Source organism: Cydia amplana, chromosome 6 (assembly GCF_948474715.1).
Source record: "Cydia amplana chromosome 6, ilCydAmpl1.1, whole genome shotgun sequence".
Lineage (NCBI taxonomy): Eukaryota > Metazoa > Arthropoda > Insecta > Lepidoptera > Tortricidae > Cydia > Cydia amplana.
The window spans coordinates 5,929,593-5,947,092 of NC_086074.1; the positions used below are offsets into that span (position 1 = coordinate 5,929,593).

The 17,500-nt window shown below is 36.1% G+C and overlaps 2 protein-coding genes across 2 annotated transcripts in view; both read left to right on the forward strand.

Moving 5' to 3' along the window:
- Positions 1-10,212: 10,212 nt before the first annotated feature.
- LOC134649215 (odorant receptor 49b-like) lies at positions 10,213-11,944 on the forward strand. Its single transcript, XM_063503935.1, has 2 exons — positions 10,213-11,419; positions 11,721-11,944. Exons 1-2 carry the CDS (start codon positions 10,439-10,441, stop codon positions 11,928-11,930), a joined length of 1,191 nt encoding a protein of 396 aa, XP_063360005.1. The 5' UTR covers positions 10,213-10,438; the 3' UTR covers positions 11,931-11,944.
- Positions 11,945-12,920: 976 nt separating this feature from the next.
- Positions 12,921-17,500, forward strand: part of LOC134648666 (uncharacterized) — a 57,844-nt gene continuing 53,264 nt past the window's right edge. Inside the window, exon 1 of the mRNA XM_063503159.1 lies at positions 12,921-13,249. Within this exon, the coding sequence (XP_063359229.1) occupies positions 13,150-13,249 (100 nt within the window). The 5' untranslated portion in view covers positions 12,921-13,149. The remainder of the gene's footprint in view (positions 13,250-17,500) is intronic.

Sequence of the window (17,500 nt, forward strand, 5' to 3'; positions counted from 1 at the left end):
ACGCGAACTCCAAGCCGAAGACAGGTCGCGATGCGGAGGGTGTCCGGCGTGAGGAAGGTTCCGGTGTTTGAAGAAGGATATGCCCGGAGCCACTCCCCGGACTCCTTGGACGCCGAAGCCAGTAGTCGAGCCCGTTCACGGCCTGTACTACGGCCTGTACTTATAAATTCGATTTTTTGAGATATGTTATATTTAAATTTTTGTAAAATTGAAGCATTTACTTACATATTTATGTATTCTAAACAATATCTAGCCACTGCAAATTGCTGTATGCTATATAACTTTAAATCGTGCCTCAATTGCATTAAATTTATGTCATCTGTTAGCAGCGCAGCGTTTGATGTAGATTATGAGGTGAATACTACGGACTATGTAACTTATTAGCTAGGTAAATTATTTTAAGTAAGTGCTGATTGTAATATGAACGTATATCATGTGATATGCTCCCACAACATAACAATACCCATTGTTTTGATAATTAAACAAAACTATAATTAAAACTTTGGTCCAGTCTAATTCGTGGAGAAACTCGCACTTTCTTTGTTTTCAGGTTTTGCTTGTATTGTTACCGGGGTGAAAGCGTAGTGTGACTGACAGAATTATAGCAGTGTATTCATAACTTGATGGCACTTTTCTCAGCGTAATTCTTTTATTATTTTGTCACTTTATTTATATAATGCCTTATAACAACTTGCAGTAGCGAATTATTATCTATCCACGCGTATATTATTTTCAAAACAAGTTATTTTATTACTTTATAATGAATACATGCCAAAGGTAGGTAAAAACTTGATTTCCCATTACTCACGATAAATTGCTAACAAAAACCAGTCATCATCAACGGCCACGAGCCAATTGTTACACTTTAGTACGAAAGTGGTCGCGTAATATGTTGTTTACACTCAAAAGGCGAGATATCCTATAAAAGTCTCCGGTTTATACCCTGTTTTGGAACTGTACTGCAACGCGGCTGAGTGAACGTAGTATCCCGTAGCGTCGGTGATACCATCGCAACAGGGTCTGTAGGTGGTCTCAGCACTTATCAAGCCAATTTACATGAAACACTGAATTTATACGCCATTCGTGTAAGAAGAACTCGACACTTTCGTTTTTTACTTGTACCTATATACATTTTGTAAGTGGTCTTTCATGTTGTTTTTTACTTTGAAATAAACAATTATTTTCTTTACCTTCCCTTCTCTTTTATCTCTTGATGATCTTCAGGTTGTGTCCCAAAAAAAAATAGGTCCACAAAAATACGCAGGTATTGGTGTTTTTGTATAAAAGAAATTTCTTACGAATTACTTCTTACAAATTTTGTGAAACTTAAAATGTTTTTCATCATAGAGTAGGGTATCATAAATCATCATCATCTTCCTCGCGTTGTCCCGGCATTTTGCCACGGCTCATGGGAGCCTGGGGTCCGCTTGGCAACTAATCCCAGTAGTAATTGGCGTGGGCACTAGTTTTACGAAAGCGACTGCCATCTGACCTTCCAACCCAGAGGGTAAACTAGGCCCGTATTGGGATTAGTCCGGTTTCCTCACGATGTTTTTCTTCACCGAAAAGCGACTGGTAAATATCAAATGATATTTCGTACATAAGTTCCGAAAAACTCATTGGTACGAGCCGGGGTTCGAACCCGCGACCTCTGGATTGCAAGTCGCACGCTCTTACCGCTAGGCCACCAGCGCTTCAGTAGGGTATCATAAATACGAGTAATATATAAATAATATTACCTATTTTATAATAGAAAACTGTGCAGTGCTTTTTTCATTTATTATAAAAGGACATTTTACTTAGCATTATAATAATAATTGGATTAATTAGTGTTTCTTCCAATATAGTTATAGCATCTACCAGCTACGCATTTTAAGGGGTTCGCACAAAACTCTCACACTTGGCATGACCCCGCCTCCCACTGTTCCTGTGACGTAATATGTGGATGAACCCTAAGGCTAAAAAGAGTACCAGTATAAAAAGGTGAATGAGTCATAAACACCTTAATATACGGGTAGGTATAATTAAGAATTCATTAAATAAATATCTTTGATTGGAAATACATTTTCTCACAAGAATCGACTCATTAATTAACAGCTCGGAAACAAAAAGAATCACAAGGCATATGTATAAGCTTATTAATCACATATCGTAATTATCCAACTATTCAATCACACATATCCTTTACGGACCTGCAGCCAGTGAGTCACAAAACAAAACACTATCACGAACATGTATTAAGGAAGTTGTTTACAACTGCTACCTAAACACAATACAATTTCGAACAAAACCTTCGGTCAAACACGTACTTAATGTTACGGGTTAACAAAGGTAACAATGCTTAATGTGATAAAGGGCCAGTTAACAGCGTAAAATGTCAAGTGCTGACCCATAGTTGACCCTTTTATGAGGTTGCGCAGTCAAACGCGGAATTTCTTGTTACCGTAACATAAATCTCGCGCCAAAATAGGAGAACTCGAAAAAAAAGCGCATCTTTCAGTTGTTTTTAATTTTTATGGTATGACTTAATTCAAAACCTTAGTTTGATATAGAATAGATATAAATCTTATTTTCCTATTCATCTAATGCAGTGGTGGGCAAACTTATTTTGTGAGGTACCAGAAAGTTTAAGAGATTTCAGAGGAGGGCCAGCATTGCAGCTAAAATACGTTTTCATTAGTACTATGGCCATATACTAATAGTTTCGAAGGACCAGCGGCGGGCCAGATTAAGTCCTTTGGCGGGCCGGAGATGGCCCGCGGGCCGTACTTTGCCCACCACCGATCTAATGATACGAATCTTCATACAAAAGAAATATACGCGTCGACTTCAGAAACTCCTCCGTTTTTTTCGTCGGTTAAAAATACAAATGTATTTAGTATTTCTGGTTTCCCTCTAATCGATTTTTGGTTTAGATTCGCAGGTTTAGGTTTATATAAATAGAAGTATGTGCCTATTCATATCCTTGGATACCTACTCATTGAAAATGATTTAGCTTAGACTTATTACTATTTTAGCCTATAAACATTTTTATTCAGCTTGTAACTTCCTCCAGACATGTAAAGACGTATGTATACTCATACGTTACAAGTCCTGAAGTAATCTTACATGTGTATACACATGACTTTTTGTCCTCTAAAAATGTTGTGTACTAACTAATAACCAACTCTTTAACCAATACATCATTTCAATATTAATTGTAAGCCGAACCCAATACCTTTATGATCACAGCGCCTCAGAAACCAATGGTCGCGTATTCAATTTTAAATGACCGAACATACGACCTTACTGGTCCTGTAATAATTTATTGTTCTCTAGATCGCATTTTATAGACGCTGTCAAACAGCGTATTGAGTGGTAACCTTCTAACCTTATCCAAATTAAGAGCACGACAATCGACTAACCGCCGATAGGCAGCTGTTTCCATAAGAACACACGATACGATAAAGAGTTTTATAATATAAATGTAGGGCAAAAAGAGCCCTTTCGTTACTTTTTTGTAACCATTATTAAAGCTCCACATGCATTTTCAAAAGGTGGCGCTGGTGGCCTAGCGGTAGAGCGTGCGACTTGCAATCCGGAGGTCGCGGGTTCAAACCCCGGCTCGTACCAATGAGTTTTTCGGAACTTATGTACGAAATATCATTTGATATTTACCAGTCGCTTTTCGGTGAAGGAAAACATCGTGAGAAAACCGGACTAATCCCAATAAGGTCCTAGTTTACCCTCTGGGTAGGATGGTCAGATGGCAGTCGCTTTCGTAAAGACTAGTGCCCACGCTCCTGGAATTAGTTGCCAAGTGGACCCCAGGCTTCCATGAGCCGTAGCAAAATGCCGAGACAGCGCGAGGAAGATGATGCATTTTCAAAAGCAAAATACACATCTCAAAATAGCGTCCATGTCGCAAACTTAAACCTTAACTTGCGATATAATTAACATGAAAACGAAGGATTATATTGAACTCGACGTTTTATGAAACGACGACGAAGAAATTGTTTTTAAATAAAGATTGATTTACTTTGTTATTAATTTGGATCTGCGGAGCTTTCAGTATATTTCACTCTAGTCTACATATATACTTAAGTACCAATTGCCATCAGAATAGCACTAATAGAATACAATAAAAAGCTGATTAAATCAAAAGAACTTTCATATACATCGCGTAATAGAAAGTTCACGCGAAAAAAAAAACAACGAAAACGGGCCTACAGATCCGCGGTTTATCTATGGCGTGAGATCAGAGGCAGCTATTTGCCTTGAAAATGTAATGGCTACCCGAGGCACTGCGGCAACCGTCGATACTAATTAACTGCGATATGCTTCATATCGGGCGTTTTGAGCGTCAAATCTGTGACATTAATTACAGATTTGCAACAATCAAACCAACGACAGGTGGGGAGTAGGTACATAGTATTTACCTGTAGGTATTCAATTCAATTCAATAAGCCTTTATTTAACAATCTTATCAACTAGTTTTACAAAATATAATAGAACATGTTATTCCTCTTTTAAGTTGAACAAAAATAAAACTATATATTAGGTACTCTATATTTACGCTGTCAGACATCGGAGTCAAGATTGTCTTGCTTTCCAGCATAGGCCTCCCCCAAGTACCTCCACAGTTCCCGATCATGTGTTTTCCTCCGCCAAGTGGTACCAGCCATAGCTATGAAGTCATCTTCCCATCTTCGTAGAGGTCTATAGTTTTTTCTGCCTCCTTCCCTAGGATACCAATCAGTCACTTCTTTGGCCCATTTGTCTTCCTTGCATCGAAGTATGTGTCCTACCCATTTCCATTTGAATCTCTTGATAGTATGTGAAACATCTTTAACACGTGTTCTTCTACGTATGGTCTTTAGGTTGATACGATCTGTTCTCCTTATGTTCAGCATACTTCTTTCGATGTTACTTTGTGTTGTTTCTAGTCTTTTCGTGTGTTCTTTTGTTAATGCCCATGTCTGACAGCCATATGTCATGCAGGGTGGGATACAAGAGTTGACCAGCCAGCCTATTATGGATAGCTTTATCCATCTTTATCCACGTGATAAAATAACTGTCACTGTTTAACACCGTGGGAAAGAAAGTGACGGACACCGTTTTATCACGCTGTCACGTAGACAAGAACGACCATCATATCCGTACTGTAGGTATAAATACTTAACCACATGAGAAGAAAGACATCTTTGGAGAACTTTGAGAATGTCTGTTTTATCTTTTTCCCACAAAAAGAATTAAGCATGTACCAGAACAGTGCCATGATATAGTAGAAAATTTCTAAGATCACATTTTTAACAGTAATGAAACCCTTATATAAGTTATACATTATGAAGCTAAGACCTTTAAATGATACCTTTAACGTCATATATGTATATAAGGGCCAATTTGTAATGTGAAATATGTGATCTTGCCGTCGATTAATAGCTAGGGTATCAGGGAGATAATTTAGTACCTTTGTGTTGAAACATTCTCACTACAAGTAAATCTCTAAAAACGTCAGCTTAGCAAACTATGGAAAAGTAAGCTATCAGGTAGTTTGAATATGTTTAGACAGCCCAGATTTGTGTTGAGTTGAGTATACGGTGGGTCTTAGGTTTTTAAATATTTCTAACAATTGGGCATAGATATTAACAAGATTGGCCTATGGATAACGTTGACCAATCGATATCTCGCTAATGATAAATAGATAATCAGACACCTGTAACACCAACACTAATTGTCAAACTCAGATTATATGGATAACTGAGGCCTTCGAATAAACAATAAGCCAAATTGATTTTCCTATACCAGCCTCCCACGAAATAAACAGGTACTTCGTATGTAACTTAATTGATTACCGGCTTGCTTAATTAATAGTACCTAATGATAGTTTTTGACGCGAAAATGCATTACGTGGGTTTGGTTACTTTGGTTTCGTAGTTGGGTCCGGTACTCATTAGTGACTGAGCCAGAGAGCCAGAGAGCTAGTTTATTTTTTTATTTTTTTTAAATCTGTCCAGATTTTCGTATTGTTTATTTACTTTTAAATACCTAGGCTGTACCTAATTTGTAACACTATTGTAAGATAAAAAAGATCAACCAGGCTATAAAACTGTAGCGATATACATATCAAATATCTTACTGCTATAATTTTATTAAAACCGTCTTTTAAATTATGCATTTCATGTTTTTATATTAAAAACTCCACAGTCATCATCGTTTTAGCAATTTTTCCACAAGCCATCAAACCATTTTTCACATCAAGTATCTGTCATAAAATAAATGAAACCAAAAAAATTATGTTAGGTTCTGTCAATTATCCACCCCGCAACCTAAGTCGAATATTTGAAAAAAATATTTTTGTAAGACACATGACAAGAATGATACTGTTGAATGAAATAATCTAAATTGTCCACGGCACACATAAAACACACATAAACATTAAACTTTGACGGGTAGCTGCAATTTCTTTGGCTACCCCGAACATTTTTATTAACTAATTTCGGGTAGTTTAGTGTTGTTTTATTAATATCTCCGTTGACATTTGTTGGGACGTCAGTCTTTCCGTGACCACAGCTGGTGCAACTCAGCTGAAACGTCGGAATTAAAGGTAAAAACAATTAAATTATATCGCGGTAGACCCGTTTGTTTAATTTGTACAAAACGCGAGAGTTTAAAGTGTTCTACTACGAGTAGTAGTCCTTGGAAATACAAGGGGTATTTCCGAAATGAAAATCATTCAGCAATTATGTTCTAATTTTCCTGCAACAATTATAACAAGTTCTCTAGTGGGGCGTGGCGCAATGATAACGCAACATCACGCCTGAAGTACTACTCATCGACAGGGTTCTATCATAACTGAAAACTTCTTATAAATGTATATTACTATTAAATGTGTATTATTAGTAGGTACTTGTTATTTAAGTATTTTCTCTTGCTTAAGCATTTGTTATGTACAATTAGTAGGTACTATAAATTTACACTTTTATTATTTTTCAATTGTACCTCGATACAATTTGTAAATTAGGAAACTATAGGTCTATAAAGGAATTAATTTGTAGCTATTAGCTAAGTTGCTCATATGTTTATTAAGACTGTTTGTTTCTCAATAAAATAAAAAACATTATGTACATTGTAACTCTGATGCAGTTAAATTGGTTAACAAACTATACAGTGTGTAAATCCAATACGGGCGAATATTTAAACGGTGGTTAGCATAGGACCTAAAAAGTATATTGAGATAGATTTTACTTAGAAATGCATTGAAAATTTTAACCATACAAAATAATTCGGCCCGCAATGTAATACACCACACAAGTTACGGGATACGAGCTTTTTAAAGTAACTGTCAACGCTTGTTGGCAGTTACTATAAAAAGCTCGTATCTCGTAATGTCATGTCATCTTCTGTTTCTTAATGTTTGCAGTACATTGCTGCTCGGTACATGTGGAAAAAATTAATCACGGGGTCATAATTAAGTGTAACTTAAAAAAACATTTTAATTAATGATAAGACGGGTAAATTCTATATCTGGTTTAATTTATTGCCCGTATTAGACTTACACACTGTATAATAGAAGTCGGTATTCAAAATGTTGAGAATGTTAATGACAGGTAAGTAGGGAGCCAAAATAAATCCACATTTTAAAGCCGACTCAAATAAAAGACACCTATACATTTATCTTTAACCTTTAGTCGGCCTTTTTACTCGATTTAAGTTTATTCACTTCGCGGTTGTACTAAAACGAGTTCTGACGATGAATGGACTACTGCAAATCTGCGTAGTAATTGCATCAGCTAGAAAATTCATTCATTTGAACTTCACTTCCGAGTAAACATAAAATCATCAATACAATTCTAAATCTATCTACCTTCCGAAAGAAGGCCCAATTGTTACGTGATTTTTATTTTTTTTCATCTGATTGATATGAACATTTATGAATAATAATTATTCTAATACTAACTAGATATGGCATTTAAATATTTTTTAAATTGGAAATGGTTTAATCTCACTTTTCTGACACTGCGAAAAGTCTTTGCTACGTTCTCAAAAATATCTTAACACAAAATCCAATAAAGCCTAAGTAGTGTAAAAAGTTTAGCAGTTTACATAGCACTCAAAACCACATTTATGAAATATGTCGTATTAAAACTGGTTTAAACTAAAGACACCCCTATTTGAGAGGCAAAAGGCGTTCGCACTTCCCCCGGTTACCCAACACCGCCGGATCACCGCGCACGCCACGTTGCGTGCGTACGCGCCGCTATTCCTCAAATTATCGCTAATCGCGCGTTATGACATTCGATGCAACACGTATTATTGAATCTGCATGGAGTAATATGTAACGGAGAAATGTAACGCAATTTGCATTCAACTTTGTATTTATATTAAATACTAGCTACACCAAACCGTTATCCTCCACTTAGTTCGCATGGAATTTTAAATATTTACAAACTGACAAACCTCTTTGAGACAGTAATACTATATTATACTTATAATAAAATTATGTGATTGAGAAATAATTTGCCAAAGATAGCACCACATTTTTAAAGTGTTTTTTTTTAGATTGATTAAGTTCTTTTTTTAAACGTCTAAATTTTATAAAAAAAGTTTAATATAAATGTATAAACCACATGTAATTATTTTCTAAATGAGATGGGTGTAGAATTTTAGATGTAAGATTATTTAGGTAAAGTGTACAATTAATTTTGAATGCATGCAGAAGAATAATAAACAAGGTTAATACGATTGATCCAAAGTTACGATTTTCCCTAGATATTTCATTTTTATAGATTTTTCATTTCAAAATGGCCCATGGCTGTAGCTACATAATTCATTAATAACGGTAACAGAAAATCTAACGGCGTTATTCATAAACGTCTGCTAAATTAATCAGTTGATGATCGTCGTTCGTCCCTCTCTGTGGCATAGCGACAGATAGGCACAAACGTCGATCATCAACTGATTAAGTTAGCAGCCGTTTATGAATAACGCTATAAGTATATAACTACCTACTTGTATAAAAGTAAATTACCCACTCGCCTACCTCACAGGGTGTAAGCAGTGGTTTGCGAAATTGAACGGGATGCTACTGAAGCCGATTAGGGTGTGGCAACTACGTACTAACTACAGGTTTTTAAGTTATGTCCGTTAGGCCTAGTGAGTAACTCGGTTAGTATTTTTTGTCATAATTTAGGAAAGTATGGCAAATGTAATTGATACGATTTGTGCTAAAATTTTCAATTCGTTTGTTCAAGTAATAATTCTGTTTTTATTTTATTTCACATACTTTACGTATCCAAGAAACCAAGTGCATATGCATTTTGCGTCTTTCATTATTATTTAATTAAGACTCCTTAGAAAGCAGGACTTCAAAAAGTACTTTTTAGAACAAAATCCAAATAAAACTATTTTCCATGAAGGACACGATAATAAAATAAGGGTTTGAAAATTTTACTGAGTCTTGATCAAATGAATAGATGCATGTGGATATCATGATTAAAGTAATATTTGTTTAAACATGAATCCCACGAACCCCATAAAATATCAAAACTATACTATTTCACAATTACACGTTTTAGACTCGAGCTATCGCAACATCATTGTCTTTTATCTTTTTAATTGCAAATTTATGACAGAAATAAAGCGTTGTCAGTTTCATTACGTTTCACAACGTTCCTCTTAATTCGCCGCTAAAATCTGGTGCGGTTGTATAATGATTTTAAGGGTCGTGTGGCGTAAAACTGCCTCGACAACATTCACTTGTTCGCGCAGTTCGCACAGTGTTATCATTATGATATATTTATTACGCACTCATTGACATTGGACTGTCGTTGATCTGGAGTTGCGTCAGTGCAGGGCTTTCTATGCTTTGAACATACAGATAGTTGCGTCAGGAGCCATCTTTAATCCATCAACAGTGAGAGTAATCTGACAAGTGATATTGAAATTGGCACCATCAAAGTTGTACCTTTTGGTTGCGAACAACGGAACAGTAAAACAATATCTGCATCATTTCGTGAAATAATCGTTCAATATGACTTATACTAGTTTTTTTGGTATATTTGCGTGTACCTAACGAAAGTGAATATGTGAATATAGTCAAAGGAGGCAAAAACTACCTTTTCACTTAAGCTTCAAAGCGGTAGTAGTCGTTCAATTCGTGAAAATGTAAGTTTGCAGAATACAAAATGAGTACCTGCCTACCTACTTAGCAACAATTGATACGAAACCAAAGAATTTATAACAGTAGGGTACAATAAGCAAAATATAAATTACCAGCTAATCATACAGTGGAAGAAATTGGTAGATGACTGGTTATGCAGCAGTGTTATAAGGTAGCTAACTAAGTGGCAGACAATTGCCTGCCAATTTATTACATATCAACCCTCTTTAAGTACTAGGCCTGAGGAGCTTATTTCAGAATATCTTGGTATCAAGAGAACACGTACCTATTACAAAAATGAACCAATCAAAAGGAGATTGTATGAAATACAAATCGTTTAATGAAACATTCAAGTTTTGCTCTTTTGCGCTCGCTTTGGGTCTAATTTATCCAAACCGAAAAAATAGGTGCCTAAGAGCATCGCTTTTCTCCGGCGTACTGCTGTTTAATTGTGGTACTTTGTTTTGGTTCATATGGTACACTGTCAAATGTTTGTGGGAGCTAGACATTTATAACTCGACGAGGAACATAACGGTTGGAGTTATCATCCTGCTTTTCGTTTTGAAGACCTTTTATGTAAATTATAAAACGGATATGTTTGCATCTTTGTTAGAGCAGATAACGAAAGATTTATTAAACGGAAACAACATGGATGCGGACTATCAAGAGATTTACGATTACTATATAAAACAAGGCCTGTTAGGTCAGAAATGTTACATATGGATTCCCATTATTTTGTCATCGATATTCCCTATATACGCTGGTATAAGCATGACTTACGCAAGCTTGAGGTCCGATAACTTCAAAAAAGTTATGTTGCATGAAATGGATTTGAAATATATTGAAGACAAACAATACGACTTTCCATATTTCGAATTAGTATTTGTATACTACTTTTTGGGGATTTATTCCATGATTCCAAATTTTGCGGGCTTTGATGGATCGTTCTGTATTGCGACCAGTCATCTGCGTATGAAATTAAAGCTTATGACTCATAGCGTCCAGAGAGCCTTTACAGATTCGAAGGACATTTTAGAGTTGAAAGCAAGATTGAAGACTTGTGTTAAAGATCATCAAGAAGCGCTTGAGTTTTTTGCTCTGATTCAGAGATTGTACGGAGGCTGGTTATTCGCTGTGTTTCTGCTGACTTCGTTTCTGATCTCTTGCAACCTGTATCAGATATATCTTACTGGCATTGACCCCAGGTACACTATGTTTGCTGCTACTGGCGTATTTCACATGTACACGCCATGCTACTTCTCCAGCTGTTTGATTGAGGTAATTTATTTCAAGTTACACGTATAAGCACCTACTCCTGCAGAATTATTTACCTAATTATTAAAATAATACTTAATTTCGATGACATTATTGCATTGTATGCTATATGGAGCTGATCTGATGATGCAGTCGGAAGGTAGCAAACGGAACTCCTCGATGGAAAAACATAAACACCTCGAGTTTAGGTTCATTAAATAGATCTCGAGAAGTACTTGATAGACAATTAGACATGCAAATGAGAAGAAGTACAGTCAGCAATAAAAGTGTGTGTCACAAAATTTTTCTGTAACTTATTTTTCAGATAGGAGAGCAGTCATGCACAGACATCTATTGCGCTCAATGGGAGCGCTGGGCGGACCCAACCGTCACCAAGTTCCTGATGTTCATGATGGCTCGAGCACAGAAGAGGTTGCTGTTAAATGGCTTGGGTATAGTCTTTTTCAACATGGAAAGCTTTGTGTCGTTAATGCAGACATCTTATTCTTTCTTTACATTAATCACCAGTAAATAAATACTTTGCGGATAAAACCTGTCCAAATCAATTTCAATAGAAGTAGGTATTTAAATAGTTTATAGTTTGATAAGATAACACATAGAAATTATATTTAGTAGCACCTAAATAAGTCATATACCTAACGCTTAACGAAAAGTGGCAGACAAATAGTTTGTGACCTAGAAAAGGACAGGATATTTTTATACGGTTACTCGTAAAAATTTACCTAGTTAAAGTTACGTAGTTCGATTTATGACTTTATTACTCGAATAGTTTCACTGCAGTTAATATACTTAGAATAATACATTTAATAGACAATTAATACAATGCTACTTATATACACTAAAAGTAAAACTGCAACTCTAGTATCAATAATATTTCTTTATCACGATATGAAACCGGCAACGCGATTACCATAAAGTCTAAATAGGACCTAATCTAGAACCTTATCCAAGGAACTAGTAGTCTAATTTTACTTAATAGCCATTTATCTTAATTATTCGAACTGTACCTTTTACTCTTACACATAGTTGCATTAAAAGCTTAGGTAATAATTAAGTCGTGCACTACTTTAACTTGTAATTTAATAATTGTATCACAGTAGGTATCGACTTGCAAAAATAGTCTGTCTAGTAAATAAAATGGTTTTGACACTTGCTTTCTGAGTAAATTTACTTATCATTTTTCATTACCCCAATTAGAAGTGTTTTCCATGATGTTACTGGATTTTTTGTTTATTATTACCGGTATTACACACTAATAGTAAATTAATGTCCAGCCTATTAATAATAGCGTTAACAGAACGCGATCATTCATTCATAAGCCGCGTCTTGTTCATGTGATCGCGCCGAAAATCAGAGCACAACATCCGAGTCAGTGCAGGCAGCTATTGCACTCCGTCGATAGCAAAAGTGTCTGTCGACCCTGGTCCCCCCCCCTACAGTAGAGGGGGTTCCCAACTCCCTTCACCTTCGGCGCGCGCGCACCAATGACCGCCCGCCCCGAGCCGGCGAAAGGTTTTATATACAAGTGGAATTCGCACTGCCAAATTGCTATAAGTCAAAATATAGGGTAGTCGGGCGGTTCACTCGTTCGACGTGCTCTACCCTGTGTGCGTCGATCGTGTTTTTTTATTTGTGCACACGATTTTTGGATTTACCGCGACTCTCTGTGCCAGGCAAATGCTACGTGCAGTGCCGCAGTAATTCAGTGCTATTATCTAGGACTTTGTGTGGTTATGATGGGGTGCAGTGCGAGATACTGTTTACTGACTGTGGCCTTGTGGCTAGTGCTGGAACACGCAGCGGGTGTGAGAGTGGTGCCCAAGCGGAAGAAAGGTAATTAATCAAACACATGATATTTACAGTTATCAAAAGTATACCTAATGCTTATTAGTTTGGAGCACGCGTTCTGCTCTGAAAATCATTTGTTACTAACTTTACACAGCTTCAAGTGAACAGGGTCATCCGTTAACCTAATTTCAAATAATTTAGCTTCTATGAGTGGTCAAAAAGGTTGGATTAGCTGGAACCCAAAATTTTAAAGTATTTTTTATATCTATTTAAATATATTAAAAACGGGTCACTCACGTATGTTTAACGTTCGTTACGTAAGTAAGTATTTTTTAAAGTCAGTATATTTAAAATGTTTTAGGACAATTTTTAAAACCACGCTGTTCAAGATTACCCTACATACCATACATATGTAAAATGTATATTATAAGATGTTTCACATTTGCTTGCTACGTCATGATAACGTAAATAACGCTCATACTAACTTATCAAAACTATTTATAAACCATTAATTAAATACTTATAACACTAAACGACATCCTAATTGCTATTAAAATAACTTAGCCATAAAGTTTTTTCTATATAGGTAACTGTATTCGTCACCGCACAGCGCCTAATTCGTTGATTTTAGACTATGATGAACATTTCAATCCACCGTTAGACGATATTTAAGCAAAAAGTTAACATGACTGAGCGCAGTTTTTAGCTTCAAGTTAAATTTGTAGAAACAAACCTGTTGCTACACCGTTACTAACAATATAAACTGAATGAAATTATGCAAAAGAAATGTCTGTCTGTTTTATATACAGAATTAGGACACGAAAGCAGTTCGCTTCAGTCACGATTTTGCGGACAAAAGACTGCCGGAATTGCGGACTCGGAGTTACGCATTGAATACGCATCAAAATTGCACGAAAATCGTGTCTTGCTCTATGGAATTAAGTCCAAGAAACGATAACAGCGAAATAAAACGAGCCGCCTTTCCATAAATAGCCCTGTTCTACTATCCGCCGTATTAGACGATTATGTTACTAGTACCTTAGTTTTCGCGCCTTATTTCGCCTCACTAAACCCTATGAAAATATGTACGTGCATACATACGTACGCTTGAGAACTTGAGAAATGTCGCAATTTAATCTAAGTCAAGTTTCATAGTTACCAGACATCCTGTCTGACACCGAGAAAACGTGATTAAGATTTTTTATATCTTTAGGTATCTAACGTAGTAAAAAAATGTGAATACCGGACACACGTTTTATCATCATCTTCCTCGCGTTGTCCCGGCATTTTGCCACGGCTCATGGGAGCCTGGGGTCCGCTTGGAAACTAATCCCAGTAATTGGCGTGGGCACTAGTTTTTACGAAAGCGACTGCCATCTGACCTCCCAACTAGGCCCGTATTGGGATTAGTCCGGTTTCCTCACGATATTTTTCTTCACCGAAAAGCGACTGGTAAATATCAAATGATATTTCGTACATAAGTTCCGAAAAACTCATTGGTACGAGCCGGGGTTCGAAGCCGCGACCTCCGGATTGCAAGTCACACGCTCTTACCGCTAGGCCACCAGTTTTATACTTAACTAAATTCTAATGACTAGTCCACAATATATTACTTTTTTATCATCTTTCATTGGTTGATTCTTTGGTCTCCTCTATAATATTAGTGTCATGAAATTGTTCTCCTTACGCCTTGTTAGATTTTTTTCTTAAACCTACAAAATTGTTTGAAATTCGTTAACGACTTAATCAGCAAAATGAGAGAATTTCATTCGTACATTATGGCCGGTAGCTTTTAAGGCAGTACAAGTGGATTCCTTTCGATATAATAGGCGGTTTGCAAGGCGACATCCGGACGGCGTCTAATCGTCGACCGGTCTGATGAAAAGTGAAGCCGAAGCGAGAGTCCGACCGGTCCCGGGCAACGCTCGCGTGCCTGGTTTCCCGACACGTTTTCCAAATAATTAGTCTCAATTGCATCTTCTGATAATACTTAGAAAATGGAAAATTGTCTCGAAATGCTGTCTACGTGTGCACGGATCGATTCCAACGCAAACATCAAGGCACGAATCCTGGTTGTGGTTTCTCTGCTCGGATGGCTCGGATGCCGTTATGATGTACATACATACATCACTGGCTCAGTGACCCAAAGAGGATCTTGGCCTCTGACACAAGAGAGCGCCACTCTGCCCTATTCTGTGCCACTTCGCGCCCGTTGGGTATTCCGAGGGCGGACAGGTCTTTTTGGGTTTCGTCACTCCAGCCGCGTTATTATGTAATGCTCTAAAAACGATTTAACTCCGATTTATTTTTAGTGAAAGTGAAAAACGTGATTTTAGCCACGTGTCTTTAAAGTTATTAGTGCAAGCATAGTTAACGTTAATTAAACAAACTCAAGCGGATCAAAGTCAATTAGGTACCTAAGCATACAACTATTATATTAGCAGTGTTATCTTTTAACAAATTGTGTTCACTGCATGTAATTTGGAGTTTAATTTATTTGCCATGGAACTGTTAATTTCACGACCTGTTAATTATGAACTTAACGGTACATCATTATAAAAAGATACGCCTAAACTAAATGTTAAAATTATGCTAATAGATTACACAAATGGTGACTCGTTCTGAACTTGATTTAGGTTCGCTAATATTGAAAATACATAACATAAATATTACATATAATCTGTTAACTTGTAGAGAATGCCTTCTGGCATTAAGTTCGCCTTTTGCACAATTTTTACTGTGCAATAAAGTTTAAATAGGTATGCGTATTATTTAGGATTGCGAGCAATTAATTGCATGTAAAGTACAATGAGATATCTTTATATGCACTTATTTATAGATATATGAATCGTCAAGTTGTATGATTTCTCGTTTGTTCTTCCGTTTTAAACAAAATTTATAGCAGCATTTATTTAGTGGTTTAGGTATAGGTTTTATGGCTCTAGCCTTGGCCTAATTGTTTTAAAAACTAAGTAACAGTGTTTTTTTATAATTTAATGAAAGAACTGTGGCCAGTGGGTGGTAAATTCTTAATTAATACTAATCAAAATTGCCACTTAAGCAAAGCCCTAGAAAAAGTAAATCCGCAGTTAAGCCACTACTTACCGATAATTTTATTTTTAATTAGGTGCATTACACCGTATTTAGTCAGATCCTGGCCTGCTGGCGTATTTAATCTAATTTTTTTTGCATGATTATACGATTGCGTACATACTTTTTTGATTAAATAGATGCGTAATGTATCATGGAGCGTAAGCAATGGAAGCGAAAACTATTTTAAAATGTAACAAATGTACTGTTTTTGTAAACGGTTGGTGTTTACACAATTACCTAGCTGGACGCCTTACTAGGTCACCTTGAAAGTCGTCTGGAAGTGAATTAAGTTTGTACCATATTCATAATAATGTCAATCAATTAGTCAGTGTTCAAAATGTCAATTTTTAGACGCCTGTATCAATAACTGTTAAAGCTGTATATAAACACAGGTTTGGGCAATTGGGCCATCAGTGTAGTAGTAAGAGTAGTAGGAATAGTAAACGCATTATAGGTATTTATATTTAAAATTATTGTCTTATCTTAGTACATACGTGGTACTTTTCTTAAATTTGTTCGAATATCGTAAACTACAATTTACGTACATACTTATGTTACGCTCGCATTACGCTTTAACCCAGAAGACAGCTTTAAACCATTAACTATGAATAAAGAAAGATAAAAATTTGTTCATTAAACAAAAAAACATTTGACAATTTACAAAGATACTCTTAAAATAAAAGTTATAACTTATAAAATTGTTCGCACGAGTAATATTATTTACAATAAAATTTTACCCTTTTATATTTGATATTTATTATATGGTACTTACTCAGTTGGTTGTGGCCTGATTGGGATACATCTGGTAAAAAAATATATAATTTTAGGTCACGTAAATAATTCAATTCCGTAACGCAACGTTCACACTAACTGTTAGAATTTGCTCTTGATATTCATATCACAGAAATCAGCTTTGCTGTTTGTGCCTCTCATACATAATTCATACTAATAGCCAGTATAAGTGGCTGAGGTGCAAGAACAACTGTTCGGCTTGTGTGTGAATAGCACGTGAATAGTAATACCTAATTATCGATTCATATACGCCACGACGCGACGATTCGACGCTAAGGAGCCACGCTGTTACGTCGTCGCCCAAGTCTAATATTTAGTTAATTTCATTTTTATGTATATTGTTTTTCTTTGTATCATTTCTTTTATATTTTGTAGTTTCACAGTGCCTTGGTTTTATACTGTAATGCTGTG